General features: G+C 36.8%; 1 protein-coding gene across 1 annotated transcript in view; it reads right to left on the reverse strand.

Moving 5' to 3' along the window:
* Positions 1-23,778, reverse strand: part of FANCM (FA complementation group M) — a 60,109-nt gene that overhangs the window by 26,222 nt on the left and 10,109 nt on the right. Inside the window, exons 5-12 of the mRNA XM_045183100.2 lie at positions 21,315-21,446; positions 18,817-18,949; positions 18,141-18,263; positions 17,551-17,631; positions 14,593-14,783; positions 9,114-9,320; positions 6,428-6,611; positions 2,626-2,783 (exon numbers count right to left, since the gene is read on the reverse strand). Coding sequence (XP_045039035.2) covers positions 2,626-2,783; positions 6,428-6,611; positions 9,114-9,320; positions 14,593-14,783; positions 17,551-17,631; positions 18,141-18,263; positions 18,817-18,949; positions 21,315-21,446 — 1,209 coding nt within the window. The remainder of the gene's footprint in view (positions 1-2,625; positions 2,784-6,427; positions 6,612-9,113; positions 9,321-14,592; positions 14,784-17,550; positions 17,632-18,140; positions 18,264-18,816; positions 18,950-21,314; positions 21,447-23,778) is intronic.

The raw sequence follows: 23,778 nt of genomic DNA on the forward strand, positions 1-23,778 counted from the left end.
ATGGGTAGCCAGGGAGGGGAGGAGGAATGGCAAGGTGAGGCTGGGGCTGGAGGACCAGGTGGTGCAGATAAACTGGAAGGAACAACTGGGGAATAAGGAGAACCAGGCAACCCAGGGTTTTAGCATAGGGAAAATAAAGGCTCAGAACCTCTGGCTGTAAAATCCTATGGGGGTTGTGATAGCAGGGGAAGCTGCTAGTCTCTTGAAAGTGGGGAGAGAGCCAAGTAAGCAGTGTTATCCCTCTATAACCCCTCCACCACATACAGCACCACAGGGCAGCAAAGTGAAGTGGGTTGCCCACCCTGGCAGATATCTAAGGTTCTGCCCCTTACAACGTAACAGGTGCACCCAGACAAAGAAATATTGCCCAAATGAAAGAACAGATCAAAACTCCAGAAAAAGAACTAAGCAACAAGGAGATGGCCAACTTATCAGATGCAGAGTTCAAAACACTGGTAATCAGGATGCTCACAGCAATGATTGAGTACAGCCACAAAATGAAGAAGTAAAGACTATACAAAGTGAAATAAAGCAAAATATACAGGGAACCAACAGTGAAGGAATGGAAAACAAGACTCAAATCAACCATTTGGAACAAAAGGAAGAAATAAACATTCAACCACAAGAGAATGAAGAAATAAGAATTCGAAAAAAAAAAAAAAGAGCAGTGGCTTAGGAACCTCTGGGACTTTAAATGTTCTAACATCCAAATCATAGGGGTACCAGAAAGAGAAGAGGAAGAGCAAGAAATTGAAAACTTATTTGAAAACATAATGGAGAAATTCCTAATCTGGCGAAGGAAGTAGACATACAAGTCCAGGAAGCTGAGAGTCCCAAACAAGTTGAACCCAGAGAGGAACACATCAAGACACATTATAATTAAACTGCCAAGGATTATAGATAAGGAGAGAATCTTAAAAGCAGCAAGAGAAAAAAAGAGAGTTCCTACAAAGGCATTCCCATAAGACTATTAGCTAAGTTCTCAAAAGAAATCTTGCAGGCAAGAAGGGGCTGGAAAGTATTCCAAGTCTTGAAGAACAAGGACCTACATCCAAGATTACTCTATCCAGCCAAGCTATCATTTAGAATAGAAGGGCAGATAAAGTGCTTCCCAGATAAGGTCAAGTTAAAGGAGTTCATCATCACCAAGCCCTTATTATATGAAATGTTAAAGGGACTTATCTAAGAAAAAGAAGAAGATCAAAACTATGAACAGTAAAATGACAACACTCACAACTATCAACAACTGAACCTAAAAAAACAAAAACAAACTAAGCAAACAACTAGAACAGGAACAGAATCACAGAAATGAAATCACATGGAAGGTTATCAGAAGGGAGGGGGAAGGGGAAGAAAGAGGGATAAGGTACAGGAAATAAGAAGCATAAATGGTAGGTATAAAAATAGGGGGAGGTTAAGTATAGTATAGGAAATGGAGAAGCCAAAGAACTTACATGTACAACCCAGGGACATGAACAACCCACTTTCTTTAAGAGGGGGGATGCTGGAGGGCATGGGGATATGGGACAGAGGGGGATAAAGAGGAGAAAAAGGAATGGGACAACTGTAATAGCATAATCAATAAAGTATACTTAAAATAATGTTTGGTTTCAAAACTACTATTTATATCCTGTAATCTAATAAGGAGTAGTGCATAATCTCTCAGTGATACTAATCCCAATTTTCATGCCTGCTGCCATTCTTCACTTTCCCTGTTAGTGAATAAAAAATACAAATTCTGAAGAGCCCTATATTTCAAGCACTATAACTCTAAAAGAAACCTTTCCTAAGGTTGTTTTTTTAGCTTTTGGGGCACAAAAAGTAACCTTTGATAAATTCTCTTGGGTTTCATTAAGTTCAAATTAAATTTTAATGCTAAGTGAAATAAGCCAGGTGGTTAAAGACAAATACCATATGATCTCACCTTTAAGTGGAACCTAATCAACAAAACAAACAAGCAAGCAAAATAGAACCAGAGACATTGAAATTAAGAACTGACAGTAACAAGAGGGGAGATGGGAGGGGATAATAGGGGGAAGGGTTTTCAGGAACAACTATAAAGGACACATGGACAAAACCAATGGGGGGGGGGGATCAGGGGAAGGAGGTGGGGATGGCTGGGGTTGGGGGGAGTGGTGGGGGATAAATTCAGACAACTGTACTTAAACAACAATAAAAAATATATATATAAATAAAGTTTTACTATAATTTCAAAACCAAAAAATAGAAACAAGTCTGAACATAGATGCTTATTACAGCATAATTTTATGTAATATATTGAAAAGAATACTAAAACACAACAGGGAAATAAGTCAAAATATGGTATACTGCAGGGTAACATAACAATAATGTAAAGTATGCCTATATAAACATGTTCATATGGTAGAAAGTAACAAAGAAAAGGCAGAACTTATGTAAATATATTACAGTCATATGAAATATGTGTGTGTACATGCAATAAAGAATATAAGAAAATTAGAAGTTTTACACACACTTTAATATTCTTTTTAAAATTCTTTACATTCTTAATTTTTTACATTGACATTCTGATCGTAAACATTCTCTGTACTCCCAAAGCTACTGAATAATCACTATAAAAAATATCTGAAAACATGTTTTACTTACCAGTCTGTTTTCCTCATTTTGTAAGGACAGAAACTGAACTTGAGGCAATGTTATTTCTTTAATTTCATCACTATCTCTTAATCTATAAAATCTGTTCCATAATTTAAATTCTTCTTCTGATAAGAACCAATCTTTCTTTGAATTACTTTGTCTCATTCCTATAAATTGAAAATTAAAAAGAGGTTAAAAAAAAGATGAAAAAAGAAAAGAGGTTAAAAACATCTTCTAGGCAAACACAAAATATACATGAGCTGTCTACACATTTCTGCTAAACCACTGATTCTATTCCTTAAAGCCAGTATTCTTCATAATCACCCTAGTTTTCACTTCCTGCTCCTACATACCTTCCAAACTTCTCTTACCTCTTTGAAAGCACACCCTCCTATCTAAGAGCTAACCTTCGTTAATGGCATCACTAACAGAACAGAGCCAGAGAGCTAGGCTCTAGGCCCTGGCTTCTTTTGGACCCTCTCCATTTTGTTATCTAACCTGGCATGAAACAGTCAGATAACTTACAAATAAAAACTAGTGTCATGATTCCATCATGTTATTAGAAAGGTTATCTGAAGCTTGTGGGGGATGCAAAGACAACAAAGGTTTTTAAATTGTCTTATATTGGGAGGTGGGGGAAGGGGGTGCAGGGGGGAGCAGAAAAGATCTGTATTTTAAAAAATGACATATGTTTAAAAAGAAAAAAAAAACAGTAAATTAACCCTTTTTGATTTCCATAATCTCTATAGAGGAAAATAATTGCCAAGCTGGAAAGGATAGTATAAAGCAGAAACTGTGGCCTAAAACAAGGGCAGGGAAAAAGTCAGAAAGACTACTGAATTAGGCCCTGGCTGGGTCAACTGGTTGAGAGTTATCCCTTACACCAAAGGGCCGTGGGTTCGATTCCTGGTCGGGGCACATACAAGAGGCAACTCTTCAATATTTCTTTCTCACATTGATATTTTTCTCTCTCCCTCCCTCCCTTCCTCTCTCTCTCTAAAAGTCAATAAACGTATACTCTGGTGAGGCTTTAAAAAAGTGTTTTTTTCTTTAAAGAAAGACAACTGAGTTAGAAAACAGGAAACTTCAGTCTTAGCTATTCTCAAACATTATAACAAGCTTTAATAAAATAGGAGGTTTGAAATAAGTGATCTCTCAGGTCCCTTTTATTTTTTATTTTTAAAGATTTTATTTGTTTATTTTTAGAGAGAGGAGAAGGGGTGGAGAAAGAGAGGGAAAGAACCATCAACGTGTGGTTGCCTCTCACATGCCTCCTACTGGGGACCTGGCCTGCAACCCAGGCATGTGCCTGACTGGGAATCAAACCAGCAACCCTTTGGTTTGTAGGTTCACGCTCAATCCACTGAGCTACACCTGTCAGGGCTGTCCCTTTTAGATCTAACAATCTGATGCTCTAACACAGGGGTGTCAAACTCATTTTCACCAGGGGCCATATCAGCCTCATGGTTGCCTTCAAAGGGCCGAATGTCATTTTAGGACTGTATAAATGTAACTACTCCTTAACAGTTAAGCGAGAGCTGGGCACTGCTTCTGGGTAGAAACAAGGTGCTGGGCCAGATAAAACAAGGTGGAGGGCCGAGGGCCTTGTGTTTGCCACCTGTGCTCTAAGACTTTTGAAATAGGAAAGTATTCAACTCTTCCAGTCACTTTTAAATAAATTCAGTCCTCTAAACTCAGGTGAATTATATACTAATATATAGATTATATTTATACATACAGTCTGGGCAAGATGAGTCACTAACACACTTGAAAAATGAGGGAAAATGAAAAACAGCACAGAAAAATAAACATGAGCTAATATCTCAACTTTTGAAAAAAAGGATGGGTATTATAATATTACTAACGTATATGCTTATCTAACCACTAAGCTGTACATTCAAGACCAATACATAGTAAAAACAATTTAAAAACTAATGAAAATAAACAACCAATTTTACTATTAAAAAAAAGAATTTTACTAACAAAATTTGCCATCCATTTACTAGTAGCATTTTAAAAACAATTATTAAACTATGGTTAATTAACATTGATGAAAATACAAGAATAATTTATGCCAAAGTAATCAAGTTTTGATGCTATTATTAGTTTAACAAACTCAAGAGAATTCAAAACATATACCGTCTTTTCATTTTAACCAAAAATTCAGCAAAGTCTTGTACAATGACAGGTATATTCCTATTGAGTGGGTTTGTATTAGCTTTAATAGGCATATCCAAAAAGCACTAATTAAGGGCAAGAACATTAACAAATTTAAGTGAGTTCAAAGCAGATGACTAGAAGGAAAAGGACCTGGAAACACTATGGTTTGAAAAGCTTGAGAGGTACTCTCTTCAAATACATCAACAACTGCTACACAGCTAAACTAAGATCATAACTTTCTCTGTATCTAGAAGACAAAACTAAATCAATGAGAAAAAGGTACAAAGACAGATTTTTCAAGATAAGGAAGAACTTTCCTCTATATGGGGCTGTTCAAAAATAGAATGAACCCTCATATAAAAAAACACAACTTCTTTTAAGAGAGATATTCAAGCTGAGGCTGGACATCATCTAATGAGAATGCTACAGAAAGCACTCCTACCTTGACAGGTAATTGCACCAGCGGACGCCCAAGATCCCTTCCAAATCTTGTAATACAATTACATGATTTTACGATTCTTTAAAATCCCTCCTTAAAGACTAAAGTTCAAAAGAAAAACTTTTTAGTTGCTCATTTTTTCAGTGTTACTATGTCAAGGTAGTTTGATTTCACCAAAATCTCTGCAGTTTATAAGCCAGCAACACTCATTACTATGCTCCCCGGCATCAAAGTGTTTTTCATTGACTCAATATCACCAATAACTTGGTCTAACTTCACTACAATTTTAAAAAGAAAAAAAAATGAATTTTCGCCTTTGCAGAAAGGGAAAGAACCACTCTCCCTCCATTTCTTAGAGCAATTCCAGAACACCTAATATTTGTAAATCTTTTCTTTAACCCTTTGGTGTGCATGCAAATCTTTTTAAAGGCCAAGAAAGCCTCTAGCCAGCTTTTCAACCGGAAATGTTTTTCTTGAGGGTCTAGGAGCTGTCTCTATGAAATGTAAACATCAAGAAAGACAGCGTGCCTATCTCCCAGTCCTCAGAAGAGTTTAGCTTAGGCACCGGCTCTCTGAGCTGTTACTACCTGGCTGTCACAGACATAACAGAAATTTCATTATTTCTTTGGATAAAGGCAAGTAGCTAACACGAATGGCTACCTCAGTTACCAGATGAACTTGGGACGAAGCATGAAAAAACATATAGCAAATGGCACTGTCCTTTTATGTGAGGACACGTTACTGTTCATCTTGAGAATATGTATGTAAAGAATTCTAAGGGTTTAGGGGAATGAGTAGGGTAGAATTTCTTTCTCTCTTTGTATTAATCTTTGCAAATGGCCTACAGTGCATATTTTAATCTATTTAATGTTTATTCAAAATAAAACTTCTTTCTTTTCTACATTTTCTAAAAAGGATTCTCTGGGTTGGTAAGATAGTTGAATTTTCCCAGCACGGAGTTGCAATCACTCTGTTCTGCCAATGCCTCTTCCCCTTTACTTTGGATATGTCCTTTCCAAAGAAAACACCCATAACATCCTAGAATACACGCTGAATTCCTCAAAGAAGAAATACGATATATCAATACATGATACATATATATTGATACATATATCAGTATATGATCTGCTAACTAACAACAGGAAAAATATGAATGTTTCAGATGTCAAGTTTTTTATTTACCATTCCTATAGGAAAAAACAGATGACTTACGCTGTAATTTCCGAGAAGTCTTCTCTGGCTCATAGATACCATGTGTGATGAACATTTTGTGTAACTTTGGATTGATTCCATCAGGAACCATTCGTGGACTTGCTTGGTAAAAATGAAGGACCTGCCTGCTACCTGAAATAGCTTTATAAATACTTCTTTTGTTGCACTGACTTTGATTATAAGTCTGTAAAAACAAATAAATATCAAATTACATTATTTATTTATTAATCAGCCATAACAAACAATTATTTATACTAGTTTGGGTTTACTCTAAAACAGTAAATTAAACTCTGATCCACTTACTTACAGAATGGAGTATCTGTTGCCTTGAGTTCAATTAACTCTTGATCAAAATCTGTTATTATAAATGCTACCTTAGTAAACATATTACACAAAGGAAATCTATCTTTTTTTAGTATCTTGCCATTTTTGAATAAGGCTGATTCATTGATAATACAAAGACTGTACAAGCTGCCAGACATAACATTTATTGGGGTCATTTTATAGATAAACTAAATACTACACAGGAATATGCTGTGATCACATGAAAAATATTGAGAAAAATCACTATTCAGGATAATTTTTTTAAATCACAAATAGGATTTTTGTGTCACCATTGGAAGTCTGAATTTTAAACAGATTCTTGGACTGAGTCTCATATCCATCAGCTCATTCAACTTTAGTTCCTGTCTCATTCCCAGTAGCTTTTCCAGAACTGCTACCTTTACCAGGAAGCTCCATGAGTTTTCCCAATTCAAACTTAGGCTTCTCCAGCATTTTGACTTCTCTAAGATTCATGGAGTGGATAGATTGGCAGGCCCTTTGCTATCTGGAATCAATTTATTAACCGCTTCTTTCAAGGCATCTCTCTGCACCTCTCAGGTCATGGTTTCCATTATCTTCTTCTGGATCTGGAGGACCTATTAATGCTAAAGCACTAGAGGTCTTCCAAATGTGATTACTGCATTTTTTTTTTTTTTAGTAAAACCAACACAGAATAGATGAAGCATATAAACCATAAGTCATCTTGACATCAACATGTCCTTCAATCTTGGTCTGCCATTTTTAACCATGGAGCACATTTTGTCACGGGCAAGATGTGTGCCATGGAAATAAGTCAGCGCTTTTCGATCTGAACATCCTCAGTAATTAGCTTGAATTTTCTAAATGCAGTTTCATCATTCTGCAGGTCCAGTTGAGGCAGGAGATAGAATAGGAAAGAGGAAGTTTCTGGGACCTGGCTGCTGACACCAACAGAGCGGCTCATCACATTTATCAAGAATGCTGTGCCCTGATAGCCTTTGACATTTCTGGCTTTCTGAAAATGCCTGGCAGAAAGCCATGCCTGCACCTAAAGACCCCAAGTGACCTATGTTTTACCTTTTCCCTATTATAGTATCATTATAATAGATTAGCATTTTAGTTTGACCCTCTGGGTGGGCAATCAAGGAAAATTATGGGAAAACGCATACGCAGAAACATAAAAGTTATATAACCACTCACACTCACACATGCATTGTAAGAGCCCGCCAATAGGAAAAAACAGGTAAAAACCCAATAAAAGCCACACCCCTCCCGGGAAAGGAGCCCAATCTCTGGCTAGAAGTGGCCGGCTCCCATATCTTGAGAAGTGTACTTTTCTTAACGAATCTCGCTTGCTTCACCTAACTCTGTTTGTGTAGTTCATTCAGTTCACTGTTCGTGACCACCAACAACCTGGTCTCATCTCCACATGCAGCATGCTAGGCTTATTTCAAAAACACGACCCCTGAGACCATTAGATGCAATTTTGGTTCCTTGAGTTCTTGTGACTACTGCGTTTCCAATATTTCTTATATTGAACATAGATGGTGCTTTCACATCACACCGATTTTTAGAAAATAGATCAAGCATTTTTTTCTTGACTCCCTTTTTGCCGCCTTTCTTAATGCACTTGTTCCTGCCGACCACCGTGTAGCACACCCAGCCAAAAGGCATCGGGTAATTTGTAAAGCGTATATAAACATTTAAAATCAATTTTTAAAAACTAACATAATTAATGAAAAAGTTTTTAATGTGAAACTATGTATTTGGGTGCAGAAGTAGTCCCTCTGAGTTACAAAAGTTAGTTAATACTTCTTAGTGTAACAAATACAAAATAATATTAGGCACAACATTGTATTTAGGAAGGCCTGTCATCCAAGACTGTAGCAAAGTATAAATGTAGCTCAAGTCCCTTATCACTTAGAACAGGCACCAGCAAAGGTTTCCATAAGGAGCCAGATAGTAAATATTTTAGCCTTTGCATATTCTTGTTAGTTGGTTGATTGATTGATTTAGGGAACTCTTTAAAATGTAAAACCATTCTCAACGCATTGTAGTTGCAAAACTAAACATAAAAAACAGGCCTTAGGAGCACAGGGATAGAGTAAAACAAAGTAATACATCATTACTTTTTGCGTGTAGGTGCCTAAATTAATACTAAAATACAAATGTTTCTTTATGTGGATAAGAACTTGAAAAACAATCCAGTTGAAAACTCTCCTAATTAGAAAAAAAGAACCCTCAGAATCTTATAAGAATGGAAAAAAAATCAACCAATTCCTTACAGGTTGTTTGGCCTTTGAACCTTAACAAATTGATATTTGTTTTTCAGCTGTATTTCTCAAATTTCAATTACAGATTATATTTCTAAAAGTCCACTTACACGTTCTTCTCGTCCTTCAGCCAGGATAACGACAATCCTGCCTTGGCGTTTGCGGCCCGTCCTCCCCATTCGCTGTATGAGACGAATCGGGCTCTTCTGTGCGTCAAAACATATTATGAGATCAACTTCTCCTATATCTAAACCTTCTTCTCCCACACAAGTAGAAACCAACGTATTGTAACCACCATTACGGAACTGTTTCACTACCTAAAATAAAAATGATTTTAAAATAATTAGATGCAAATGTAAAAGAATTGTAGATCAAAGCAAACTCCACTCCCCTCAAAATGGTGATTTCAGATTAAAAATTAGCCTCTATGATACTCCTGAATAGGAAAAGAAGTGGCAAAATGGCAACAGAAGCCAGAAGAAATTGTGGTAAACTACAAAGGGCAGTCCTAATGTCTTTGCTTTAATAATGGCTGTGATTCCAAAAAGGTTTAACAATTTATACATGAATAGGAAACTCCAAATATTATTTTAGCATCACTAACAGGGGCATAGAACAAGTTAGTGGTCCAGAGCAATTACTACTATATACATACATACATACATATATATATATATATATACATATATATATATATATATGTATATATATCATACCCTAGACCTAAATTATTGTAAAGTGTATCTAAAGTAAGAATGTTTTATGACTGCCAGAAGTTGTGGGTGCAAAAGGAGTAAGAACTCTAACCAAAGGTAACCTCACAGAGTGATTTGATCATAAATTCCTAACCGGGAAGGCCAGAGTAGGTAGACTCACGCCAGGCCTCTACCTTAGTAACAGGTTTATCTTTGCCTTAAGCCAGCCCTATCCTTTTCATGCATTAGGTTAACACACCTTTGAAATGCCTTTGTTCAGGCCCCTGGAGAGAGCACTAATCTAACTGTGCTATAGTCCAATCCCCCACCTGCTTTCTCCCACCTTCATGTAATCTTCCTAACTGTCTCCTCCTTCATTCTGATGTAGAAAAGAAACAGCAATCGTCATTTTCCCAAGTATTTAAAGTCTTACTTGTCAGCATTCTCGTCAGTTTGGCTCAAATAAACTCTTATAAGAATTCTCTGCAGGTGTGGCCATTCTTACTTCCACAAATTCATACTTTACCTTTTATACTGTCATTCCAGTGAGCGACAGCAGAATATGCCACCCCAAAATATGACTGTATAGGTTGTCTAATTATTTTTTACATCTCCTTATTATTCTTTACTATAACTAGAAATAGATTAACAAAGAATGTCAAATAACTTCCCTTTTAGTTAACACTTATGAACTAATTGTTATTTATATGCCTAATATTGGTATTCAAATTTGCCTGAAGTTTGAAAAATAAATACGAATCGGATGTTATTTACTTAATCAGAGAAAGGAAGAGTGATTAACTAAATAACTTCTACCAGGATTTATAACCTACTGATCTTATCATTTTTTCACTGCTTACGCTTTACCCTAGCTTAAATTCTACTGCCTCGCTCCTCGCTCACTCCACACTCCTCTGACTAAACTCCAGCACCGGACATCTTCCTCCTTCCAGAGTCGGAGCCTGTACCCATGCAGCTGAATGTAGCTGGAGGAAAACTTCAACCATGCTGATTTCACACAAACTCAACCTCTCTCCTCAAACGGGCCTCTGGTATTATCTGAAAATCACTTCATGTTTCCCTAATCCATTCACTGTCCCCAGTCTCCCAGATAACTGTACCCTACTCTCCCCTCTCTCATCAAGCTTCCAACCTTTCCTCCCCATCCTCACTCTCAGCTGATGACATGGCAAAAACTGGGCAAACAAAAATGATCTTCCACAAGGTGTCACAGCCATTATCTACCCACCAACCTATACCTGTGCCTATATAGTCTACCTCTCCACCTATTGTTTTGGATAAACCATCCATGTTCCTAACTGAGATCCATCTCTATAGTTTTGTTCTAGACCCCATCCCTTTCCTTCCTCTACCCGAAGATCATTCCAGCAATACTGCTCTCTGCTCTATCATCGATTTCCTTTATCAACCCATCATTCCTATCAGCATGCAAACATACTGTTATACATCCCAACATAAAACAAAAAACCACTTCCATTTTTGCTCTCCTTTACAGCAAAAATCCTTGAAAGACTTGTATACTTGTTATCTCCAGCCCTTCTCCATGGTGGCTTGCCTCCACCATTCCACTAAAACTGGTCTTTTCAAGCTTAATTTCCTTCTCATCTCTTAATCCAATGGTCAATTGCCAGTTATCATTTTACATGACCTGCCAGAAGCATTTACATATATAATCTGCCTCCTCATTTGGCCCCAGGACACCACATTCTCTTGGACTTTCTCCTATTTCACCAGCCACTTATTGTGGTTCCCCATGGGATCATAATCATTGCTATTGTTCATAACAAGGAAGTTCCCCAGGCTCAGTGTTTGGACATCTTCTCTATCTCCATTCAATTATCCAGTCTCATTTCTATGATTATTTCCAATCCTTAAACCCATGAAACAAGATGTATATATTCAATTATTTTTTTAAAGATTCTATTTATCTATTTTTAGATAGAAGGGAAGGGAAGTAGGGAAAGAAACATCAATGTGTGGTTGCCTCTCGAGCGCCCCCAACTGGGGACCTGGCCCACAACCCAAGCATGTGCCCTGACTGGGAATCAAGGCAGCCAACCTTTTGATTCGCAGGCTGGCGCTCAATCTACTGAGCCACACCAGCCAGGGCTGTCTTCAATTGTTTATTCAACATCTCTACTTGTTTATTCAACACTGTTTACTCAACAGTCCATGAACTGTCTATTACTGGTGCCAGTTCACAAACTGTTTATTACTGGCCAACAAGAAGTACAAATACTAAGATTAAGAGTTTAGAAGCCTGACAGGGTAATTCTGTTTATTAACTCAAATAATAAAAAATTTGAACACAAACTTTCCCAGTAACTTCATTCTTCAAGTAACTTATGTCTATTGCAATGTGAAAAAGTACCTGGCTGTGATGTACTAGGGGAAGTAAACTGGTCCTCCATCAGTTTGGATAGTTTGAAAATCACTAATCTCACAGTCCTGCCAAAGTTAACTGGTCCAAAACCAAGTACGTGCTATTCCCTCCAAAATGTGCTTTTCCTGCAATCATACCTACTTTAGTTTACAGCAGCTCTTTTTAGCCGCTCAGACCAAAAACCTTGGAATCAATCTTCACACACCTTTATCTTACATCCCACTCTAATTTGTCAATAAATTCTGTCACCCTGACCTTCAAAATGTATCCAGAGTCCAATATTTCTCAAAACCTTCCCTACTAACATTGTTACACAAACCACCATCATCTTTAGTTTGAATTATTGTAGTAAGTATTCCACTCTAATCTTCCTGTTTCCATTTTTTGCCCTATAGCTTATTCTTAACACAGCAATCAGTGTGATTGTTTTAAAATATGTATCAGGCCATGATCCTTCCCAGCTCCAAAGTCTCCAAGGGCTTCTTCCCATCTCAGAGTAAAACCCAGTATCATTAACATGGAAATTACCTACAGAATCCTAAGCTCACCCTCTACTTCCTCTCTGACTTCATTTCCTGTCTCTAAATAAATGAATAATTTAATTACAACTATTTGCATGACAGCTTATTTCAGAATAAAAGTGCTGTTATGAAAGCAATTATGTACAGTTGTAATAAAAAGAGTTGTTACTGTGGCACACATAAAAATATTATTGACATAACTGGGGAAAGGACAAAGTCAATAAAATCAATAAGGTTTTTAAAAAAGATTTTACTCATTTATTTTTAGAGAGAGAGGAAGGGAGGGAGAGAATCATCGATGTGATGGGGCAGGGACCAAACCCTCAACCCAGGCACATGGCCTGACCCAGAACCGAACCAGGGACCTTTCACTATGCAGTACGACACTTAACCAACTGAGCCATGCTGGTCAGGGCAAAATCAGTAAGGTTTTCTATGGTATCTAACAAACTCAAGAAATAATGACATTCAGCAATAAGAAACTGGCTGGAACCCAGGCTGGGCACTATGAGTATTTATTTCAAAATGCTTGACCCTCTAAGTAAAAATCCATTTTATTTTTTCATTCACATATAAAAGTTAAGATTAGTGATACTCACCCACTAGATTTCTGAACCCTTTAAAGTACTTCCAATCAGACTTGACATAGGTAAAGGCGTTATATTCAGACTCAGGAAAAGTTAGACCCTCCCCACCAGATACAGACAACTTAAACAGACTCTCCTGAGTACAGAGACGACTGACCTAAAGGTATTTAAAGAATAAGACTCCTACCCTGACTGGTGTGGCTCAGTTGGTTGGGTATTGTCCCACAAACTGAAAGGTCACTTAATTCCCAGTCTAATTCCCAGAAAGGCCCAATTCCCAGTCAGGGCACAAGCCTGGGTTGCAGGTTTGGTCCTGGTCAGGACGAGTAGGAGAGGCAACCAATCAACAATCAGCATTTCTCCCTCACACCAATGTTTCTCTCCCTCTCTTTCCCCTCCCTTCCCCTCTCTCTAAAAATAAAGTCTAAAAAAAATAGGATTCCTCATCTACTAATGTTGACAGAATTGAGAAAGTATCTATCGAAATGAATTAGACAATAAGATACACCTAATTGTCAGTGAGTATGCCTATAGTTAATCTGCAAAAACCTGTATATAGTTTATGAAAATTAATAGTCTAAAATTTCCCCCCCAAAAAACATATTACGGTACTCAGAAAACTTATGACCTCTTATTTAGAGCATATGGGAGGATTTTTAAATAACAAAAAAAAGAGATTAGCTGTTTGTAATAAATAACTATAAGGGCTTAAAATAAATACAGCATTTATTGAAGGCTCTACAGTACAATTTCACTTAATGCTTACAACAACTTTATGAAGTATATTTACATATAAAGAAAACTAAGGCGCAGGGACTAAGAAAACATAAGTGTAAGAGCCAGCATTCCAGTCCAAGCAGTATGGTCCCACAGCCTTTCTATTTATCTATTACACTTTGCACTTACTTTAAAAAGAAGTTTCAAAATCACAAAAAGCACTTTTTTTTGTCTTCTAAAATATGCCTATCTTTAAGTTTTACTATAAAATTATCTTTAAGAAGCACTAAAATAAGCCAGTCAGAGAAAAATAAATACTATATGATTTCACTCATACTGGAATCTAATGAACAAACTGAACTAACAAGCAAAATAGAAACAGACATAGATAGAGAGCAGGCTGACAGCTAAGGTAGAGGGGGAGGGCATGGGTGGAGGGACTGAGCAAAAAGGAAAAAGGATTCATGGACATGGACAGCAGTGTGGTGATTGTCGGGGGTGCCGTTTAAGGTGACTAAATGGTAATGAAGAAAAAATACAATAAAACTTTTTCCTGGCAAAAAAAAAAAAAGTAGATAATTGACCTGTGAGTTAAAAAAGCTTAAGTGCAAAGCGCATAGCTAATCAATTTTACTTTTATTTTCACCATCTCCAAAAGTAATTACCTCCAGTTGCTCCTTCTGAGTAAAACCCTTCATGCTCTTCCCTTTTGCTGAGGCATGGCCAACAAAAGTCATTGCTCTAATAATTGGCTGGTGCTGTAGAAGCATTTCTGCAATTTCTTGAACACTATCTCGAAATGAAGAGAAGATCATAACTCTGGTCTTGTCACATTTCTTTTCAGACGTGTTTTGAGCTATAGAACAAAAAACATTTAATTACAACTTTTTAAAAAGGCATACAGATGAGAACTAGTTCAAAAGACAAGCCTGAAACTATATTCTAATGAATGATAATTCTTTCAAAAAAAATAAGACATCTTAAACCTTTGTTGATTTTCCTACCTCTCCTAATAATTTTAATAACCTTGGCTTCTAATCTCTCATTAGTTGTCATAAAATATAATCCTAAATAAATCAAATAAAAATGACCTGAATCATTTTGACCAGTTCTTCATTTCATGCATGATGCCTATTCTTATTCCACTTTGCCTTCTACATCAGAAGTGCAGAACTATGGAGTTCCCACTGATCTTTTAAATCTTCCTGTTCCTTTCCAATCACTAAAGGCACTGTCCTAAACCAGGCCACGGCATTCTATCCCCAAATCTATGATTCTTTCAAATTCTCCGATAACCGCAGAATACACCCTTCAACCATAAAGCTCCTCCTCTGTGCTTGGGAGGTAGCAGAACGCGTGAACAAGAACGCGATCTTTGAGGCTGGGCCACTTACTCTCCAGGTGATGTGTGGCCATGGTAGTGATTTTCTCTCTTTAAGTTTTAGTTTCTTCACACCCACAATGGACTGAGGTGATAATTAAATGAACTAGTAAATATAAAGTATGTAGACTTGAACATAGCAATTGGTTAATATTTGCAAGTTATATATGGTTAACTCTAGTTGTTATTAGTTTTCCTTTGTTTTTGCACTTGCTTGGGGCTTTGACAACCCTTCTTTCTTCCACATGAGTTATATCATATTAATCATCGAGTGTGTACCAGGGACTGCACCCAGCATTTTACAGATTAACTCATTCAGTCTTTATAACAATCCTAAGGATTAAATGACCTAATATATATAAAGTTAATTCACGAAAAAGAAAGAGCAGCTATTACAGGAAAGCAGCTGTGTTATGCTACACACACCGTGTTTGAGTCACCACAGCATCAAGCCTCTACATCTGACCAACAGCTTCCTTTTTTTTTAATCAAAGATAATTTCTATTTTGAAATAATCTCGAACTACAAAAAAAGTTGCAAAATTAATACAAGAAGCTTTCCCCTGCCAAGACATTGGAGGGTAAGCTGCTGCCATGATAGTTCACCACCCCCTCATGCTTTGGTGTGTAAACCGTACAAACGAGAGTATTATTCTATGTAAAGGCACTAAACCATGAAAATCAGAAGATTAACTTTGATTCTTATTACTAACTAACTTATAGACCTCATTCAAGTGCTGCCAACAGTCTTCAGAATGTTGTTGAGGGGAAATGCACCAATCTACCACTCAGAGCTACTTTCAGTGCAATGCCTCTCTCCCGCCACTGGTTGCAGCCTTTCTGTCTTCACTTCGCTGAAGCTCCTCTACTGAAGTCGTCAACAACTTCCCTATTGCCCAGTTCCACAGACGCTTTCCAGTTTACTTGAGCACAGGTCTCAGCAGTATTTAACAGAGTCCACTCCTTCCCACTGGAACAGTCTCTTGCCTCAGCTTGTCTGGCACTCTACTTGTCTGGGTTCTTTCTCAGTCTCCTTTGTGGCTTTTCTTCATCTTAACTTTAAATATTGGTATTCTTCAGGACTACATTCTGGCCCCTCTTTTGTTCCTAAACTGTATTCCTGGTGATGTCATCACATCCATTCCTGAAATTTTAAATACTTCCTTTATGCTGATGACTCCAAAATATATTCAAGTATGTGTAAATAGCCCAGACTACTCTTCTGAGACCCACTTATCCAATGCCCACACATCTCCATTTAGATGTCTCAGAAGCATCCTAACATGTTTGCTTTTTCTTCTCTATGTTGTTCTTAATTCTCTCTTTGCTCCTTTAATCTTCCATAAACACTCCCCCCATATGATTCCTTTCTTTTCCCATATCCTACATCCAATCCATACACAAATACTGTTGGTTCCGACTTCAAAATATATGTAGAATCTATGACCACCTCTGAGCACTCCCACCCCTACTGCCTTGGTACGAGCCATTGTCATCTGCTATCATCGTAAACTATTGCAGTAGCCTCTGAACTGGTCAATCCCTACTTTCCACAAAACCACCATAGTGATCTTTTAAAAATGTAAGTAAGATCATGTCATCTGCTGCTCTATATGCCTCTGTGATGGTTTCACAAAACATGCAAACCAATAGAATAAAATGTGAAGTCCTCACTTGGCCTCCAAGCCCTACATCTGCCCCTGGCTACTTCTCCAGCCTCCCCCTGTACCACTGGTATCCTCATTACACTATTCCAGCCAAATCGGTTTGTTTATTGATCCTTAATCATACCACATACCTTACTGCTGCAGGGCCTTTGATTCTGCTATTATCTCTGCCTGGAGTAATCCTCCCACAGAAATCTACAGAGCTTGCTCCCTCACTCCCATCAGGTAACAGCTCAAACATCACCTTACAGGCAGCTTTCTCTAACACTCTATATAAACCTCCTTCATGACTATCTCCTTACCTGGTTCACTTTTCCTTGCCATCATATTATTTATTGTTTTAGTATCTGCTTCACTTATAGTGCCCCTGGCTGAATGCCTTTTCTTTTTCAAATACCTTACAATATTCTTAAAATTCCCACCCATCCACCCAAAATTTCTCAGTTTCTTTATATTCATTATTCAGAGTAATTAAAAGCTCATCTTCTCTATAAGAAATGTTAACACAAATGAATGAGTCAGTTTTAACTTTTACAATAACTTTGCCTTGCTGTGACGCTATTAAATATGACCTACCATTCCATGACTTGAAGTGTTCAACTACAATTTCTTCTAATTTCTTTAATTTAGGATGACTATAGAAAAATTTTTTTTCTCCTGCAAAAAATAAAAATAAAAAACCAAATAGTATTTCAGTATTTTTCCATATTCAATTACATCAATGTATTTTCAAAATGGATTTGTTAAAACTTTAAACACCCAGTACCATCTGGATAGCATATATGCCTTACTATAAAATAAACTTTGAATTTTCCTGAAAATTTCATTCTGAAGGAGAATCCACACAGAAATCAACAGCAATGTAGAAGGAAAAAAATACTCATTCAAGCTCTAAGTCAGTTTTTGGTAATTCTAAGAATTTTTTCAGCATCAGTGACAACTACTAACTTCTATAATATTACATACTGCTTATATCTTCATCCTAAGTTATTCTACTTATTGTATTTTAATTATATATTGTATTCTATTCTATTTATCCCTTTAATTATTTAACAGGTCTACTGCTAAAGAAACATAAGTATAGACATGTGGATCAATGAAGTAAAATTTCACAATCAACCTTGATGAAGAGAATGCAATATAAAATTTTAAAAGAGAAACCAGACCATTTTCGAGAGAAGTGCCACTTGCTGAAGCAGTACGTGTGCGCGCAAACATGCATTCTAGGTGACTGTAGAGCTTCATGAAGTCCTTGCTGCGGCTAAGTTCATTTTTTGTCCGAGTCATTCCTTCAGAAATTAAGAAAAGGTTTTACCAATAAATAAACTTAATAGCAAAATTAATCAAATTTATAATGTCGTTTAAAAAATTAATCTTTAGTAATGAATACAAGTTTTTCAAATGTAAACATGAAACCCAGCAACTTTTTTCCAGTTACACATTCACATATGAATAGTTTGCCTCTTTTCCAGCAATTTATCAAAAACAAAGAAATATGGCCCTGACTGGTGTGGCTCAGTGGGTTGGGCACCATGGCACAAATGAAAAGGTCATTGGTTCAATTCCTGGTCAGGGCACATGCCTGGGTTACAGCCCAAGTCTCGGTTTGGGGTGTGTGAAAGGCAGCTGATTGATGTTTCTCTCATACATCAAAGTTTCTCTCGCTCTCTTTCTCCCTTTCTTCCCCTCTCATGAAAAATAAATAAAATCTTAAGAAAAACAAACACACAAAGAAATATGGTCATTCTTTATACAACTATTTCATTGCTTTTTAAAGCATTTTTTTAAGTAACCCAAACTGTTTAACTTCAGCAAAAATTGTACATGTCAGTATTTCCTTACCTTTAGTTCCATCCATAATTCCACAAAGGAAGAAATATAATGATCTCATTCCCATTTGTTGCAATAATTCATAACCATGATACAAACTAATACAAAGAGCAAACTCTCCTTCGATTATACCTTGTTGTATTCCCTAGAAAAATAAACATATATCAAATTTAACCAGAGAGAAATAAATATATATGTTCCATGTAAAACACTGGTTCTACTGAATGTCTAGGACATTGTTATGGACAGGTGTCAATGTATTTTCCATATAACATATCGTTTCACATTTTTTTGTTTAATTCAACAGAAAACTTACATTTTAAAGAGAACATGTGAAGGAGGGAATTATTTATCATATACTGTTTTTTTATAGGTGAATTACTAGCAGTACAAGGTCTGTCCAGAAGGTATCCAGCCATGTAATATGAAAAATAGAGACATTTACTGAAGAAGATACAAGATACAAGAAACATTATACACAGGACAACGATGCCTTAACCCCTTCAAAGTAGGCACCTTGGGACCTCACACAGTTCCAATTGCCATCAGCTGCCCTGTTGTATTTTCCTGAATCTCACTGAGGGTCTGAAACCTTCATTTTCAAAAGTGATTTTAGTTTTGGGAACTGCCAGAAGTCACAGGGCACCAAACCTGGGCTGTAGTGGGTTGAGTCACCTGGGTGATTTGATGTTTCACCAAAAAACTCTGCACAAGATGTGATGCATGAGCGGGCACGTTATTGTGATGAAGCTGCCAATCACCAGTTGCCCATAGCTACAGCCTTCTGAATCATCAAAATAGTTTCCACAGAGGAATATTCAAGCTTAACACAAAATTTGATGCAGATTTGTTATCCTACTCATTCAGTCATTTTGAATGTGATGTCCACACAGTACATATGCTCACTCAAAAGCATATATCACCCCCACTGACTCATACAGTGAAGTCATCATTGCTCACACATGTGCATTCCAGTCCACTCTCCTTGGCTGCCAGGTTACAACAATGTCACACAAACCGTTCTCATTATATTAACAATGGTTGGACTTTTTCCAGACAGACCTCGTATATAGTTTCATTCGTCTTTCAAAAATATTTAATAAGCATCTATGTGTCAAGCATCAAACTAAACATTTGGTATAGAATGGAAAGTAAGTTAGATATGGGCCTATCCTCACAGATACTATGGCATCAGGATAAATAATTCATCAGACTGTTTAACAGTAACATTTTACACCAACTATACACACCACAATAATCACCGACACTGAGGAGACACCATTATAAGCATATAACTTACACAAACTCATTTACTCTTAATTCCTAGGAAGTAGGTACTACCGTTATGCCCATTTTACAGATGAAGAGTCTCATACAGGTGGTAAGTAATTGAGCCAGTATTTGAACCCAGGGAATTTGGCCGTGTTCTTGTGCTTTTAACCACTACTCTCAAGGAAAAGTGAAGGACACATTCTGTTTTGGGGACCATAGAGTAGGTGTATCTACATAATAAGATAGTTTTAAAAGAAGACCATTGAGAATGTATTTTAATCATTTTCCTTTACTAGAGATAAAGATTATTATTCTCTGGCTTATGTTTTTAGTAGCATTTAACATCAGTGATACTTATTTTAAATGTTTCCATGATAGTGATAAATGCCCTAAAATGGCAGCCTAATTACTTGAAAGGGTAAAATCAGCTTTCTATAAAATATTAAATGTTGCCAGTAAAATCTAGTTCAATGGTTTTAGATTTACTATTTAAAATTTCAATGGATCTTCAATTCCTAGCAGAAATTTTAAAACATTTAAATTTTGAAACATTAAAACTACACTGTAGTTTGTCAGAAAGGGCTCCTTTCCTGGTTGCCCAGACACTATAAAGTCCACATTTCTTGTGTTAAATTTAGAGCTACTCCCAAGTGGTCACACCTAGATTAACTATGTCTCCAACTTCCTCAATCCTTTCCCTGAGGCAAATTAGCTTTCTCACTGTCTCCTTCTTACTTTCATTTATTCACCTCTATTCTTTTGCACATCAGTTTCTTAGTTCCGAGAAAGACTCAGTGCCTATTTGTGCTTGCGAGCATCTCTTGACTTTGGGCCTAGCTTGATGATTACGTTCCTACCTGCCTATTTCTTTCTATGGCAATTAGAAATGAGAAGCTTACTGTGATGCTTCATCCAACCTCAGTACTGACAGTTAAGGCAAAATGCTATGGGACTAAAAGTTAGTTAGGACCTACCCTCTAGCAGCCCTTTGCCTTTGCAAAACAGAAATGAACTAAAAGACCAATGCTTAATTAAAAGTTTCAGGATAAATTTATCTTAATTGAAATCATTAAATTGTATTCCTGTTCAATTTTTCAGCTTTTATAAAGTATATAAATCATATATCAATTCTTGATAAGCTAATAATATATATACCAAAAAAGAATCATTATTTCCATTTTACCCTGGGGCTGAGTAAAAACTTAATCTATTATCAAAATTTATTTAAAAATACCTACCACAAAATTTGCAGGTGGGTTTTTTCTAAATTGATCCCTTGCCAGAATTAGCTGGTATTTTGTTAGATTGGGGATATCCCTTCTCATCAAAAGATTCCTCTGAATCAAAGAACTGGCAAATGATTCCAAAACCTGCAAATTTCACAGAAATTTAGTTTAATCTTTTCTTAAAGCCCTTTTTGAAATATAATCATTTTATCACATACTAAAACGAGTTATATATTAAGTGATATATTAAAGTTTATCCTAAAATGTATTTTTAAATACGCACAGAAAAGATCATGATAAAATTTTAAAGTAAAAATTTTAAAGTACTTGACATTTACCCCAGTTAACATTCATGTGCGAGTAAGCACAACCATTTTTTAGACCCAACTATGACTGAAGGACGTATGTGTTTATCTGTTTATTGCTTCACTCTCTCTCTTTCCCCAGTCTAAGCACAGTGAAAGGATGGCCCTGGTTTCTTCACTGTGGCATCTTCAGTGCCTAGAACAAGGTCTGACACACAGGTAAATATTCGCAGACTGGTGACTAAGTCAAATGCTTTGAGTACATTTAATTTCATTTGTTGATTCATTATTTTAAGGAATACTTATTAAGCATCTATTATACATCAAGCATTGTTCTCAATGCTGGGGATATTGTGGCTGAGACGAATGAAATCTATACTTTCATAAAGCTTGTATCCAATGGAAGCAAGTAAAGAATAAAAAAGTGTAAAAAGGAAGTAGAGAATTTCAATTATGGTAAATGCATTTAAGAACCTAAAATACAGTAATGTGAGAGTCTTTGAGGGAAAGGAGTCGCTATCAGTAAGGTGGACAAAGACAGTCTCTTGGAAAGATAATATGTGACATCTGAATGATGAGGCGTGTCCAGCATGGGAGGATCTGAGGACAGAGCATGCCAGAGAGGAAACGGAAGACAAAAGGCCCTGATGAAGGAATGAGCTTAATGCCACAGTGAAGGAAAAGAGACCTCCAGATTAAGGTGTACTACAGTAATATATAATAAAGTATTCAAATTTTTGCCTAATTTTTACTTCCTGAAATAGACCTATTTAGCTTTTTTGTTTTTAATCCTCATGCAAGGATATGTTTGACTTTTAGAGAGGAAGGGAGAAAGTGAGGAAAAGAGAGAGAGACAGACAGAAACATTGATCAGTTGCCCCTGGTAGGCACCCCCACTGGGGACCAAACCTACCATCTAGGTGTGTACCCTGTCCAGGAATCAAACCTGCAACCCTTTGGTGCATGGCACAACACTCCAACCAACTGGGCCACGCAGCCAGGACCATTTTAGTATATTTTTCTTTTCCCTCCCTTCCTACTTTGCTGATCATACTGCCTAAAGAAGCACTCAGCCCCAGCTCAGTAGCTCAGCTGGTTAGAGCATCGGCCCAATTTGCCAGGGTTGAGGATTCGATCCACAGTCAGGGCACATACAAGAATCAACCACTGAATGCATAATTAGTTAAGTGGACAACAAATTGATGTTTCTTTCTCTCTCTCTCTCTCTCCCTTCTTCTCTTCTCTCAAAATCAATTTTTTTAAAAAAGCACTCTGAAAAATACTGACAAAATTAAATTCTCATTATACTGACTATACAAATTATCATTTTTAAATTCTTGTAAGTAAAACAATTTTATTTTTTTAAGATTTTATTTATTTATTTTTAGAGAGGGAGAAAGAGAAGGAGAGAAACATCAACAGGTGGTTGCCTCTCGAGTGCCCCCCACTGTGGATCTGGTCCACAACCCAGGCATGTGCCCCTGACTGGGAATCGAACCGGGGACTCTTTGGTTTGCAAGCCAGCTATCAATCCATTAAGCCACACCAGGCAGGGTGGAAGTAAAATAATTTTAATCATAAGCAAATGTATTAGTATTTAGGAGGTGATTATTGGAAAGACTTTGCCCTAAATTATTAATTATGCTTAGAAGTTTGTTACAAATAATTTAAAAACAAAAAATAAACCATATTCCTTTAAAACTTCACTTTAAGAAAGATGTACTGCAGATTAAATGATAGATGAATGTTTTGGTTATATATTCCTGTATCAAGAATTACTTCAAAACATCACAGGTTCCAAGAACAATAATTTACTTGCTTATGATTCTGATTCTGTGGGTAAGAACTCAAGCAGCTCACTGAGACAGCCTAGGAGCTATGACACCACAGCAACAATGAGAACATCCAGTGCCTACATCTTGGTTTCTATACACCATTCTTCCATAAAAGGAATAAGAATTCCTTGGAAAAATGGTTGATTCCATGGGTGGGACAAGAAAAATACCAAAGGAGCATAAAACATCTTGTAATGCCAGAGAGACAGGAAGTTCTCCTCCCCCAACCACACGCCCAAACAAGTACATCTTCAAGAACACAGGAGCCATCTTAAAGGAGGTCCCAATGGCCAAAGCTGGTACAATCTGAGCAAAAAAGTTAATAGCAATAGTACT

The sequence above is a fragment of the Desmodus rotundus genome, chromosome 7 (assembly GCF_022682495.2).
Source record: "Desmodus rotundus isolate HL8 chromosome 7, HLdesRot8A.1, whole genome shotgun sequence".
NCBI classification, from domain to species: domain Eukaryota; kingdom Metazoa; phylum Chordata; class Mammalia; order Chiroptera; family Phyllostomidae; genus Desmodus; species Desmodus rotundus.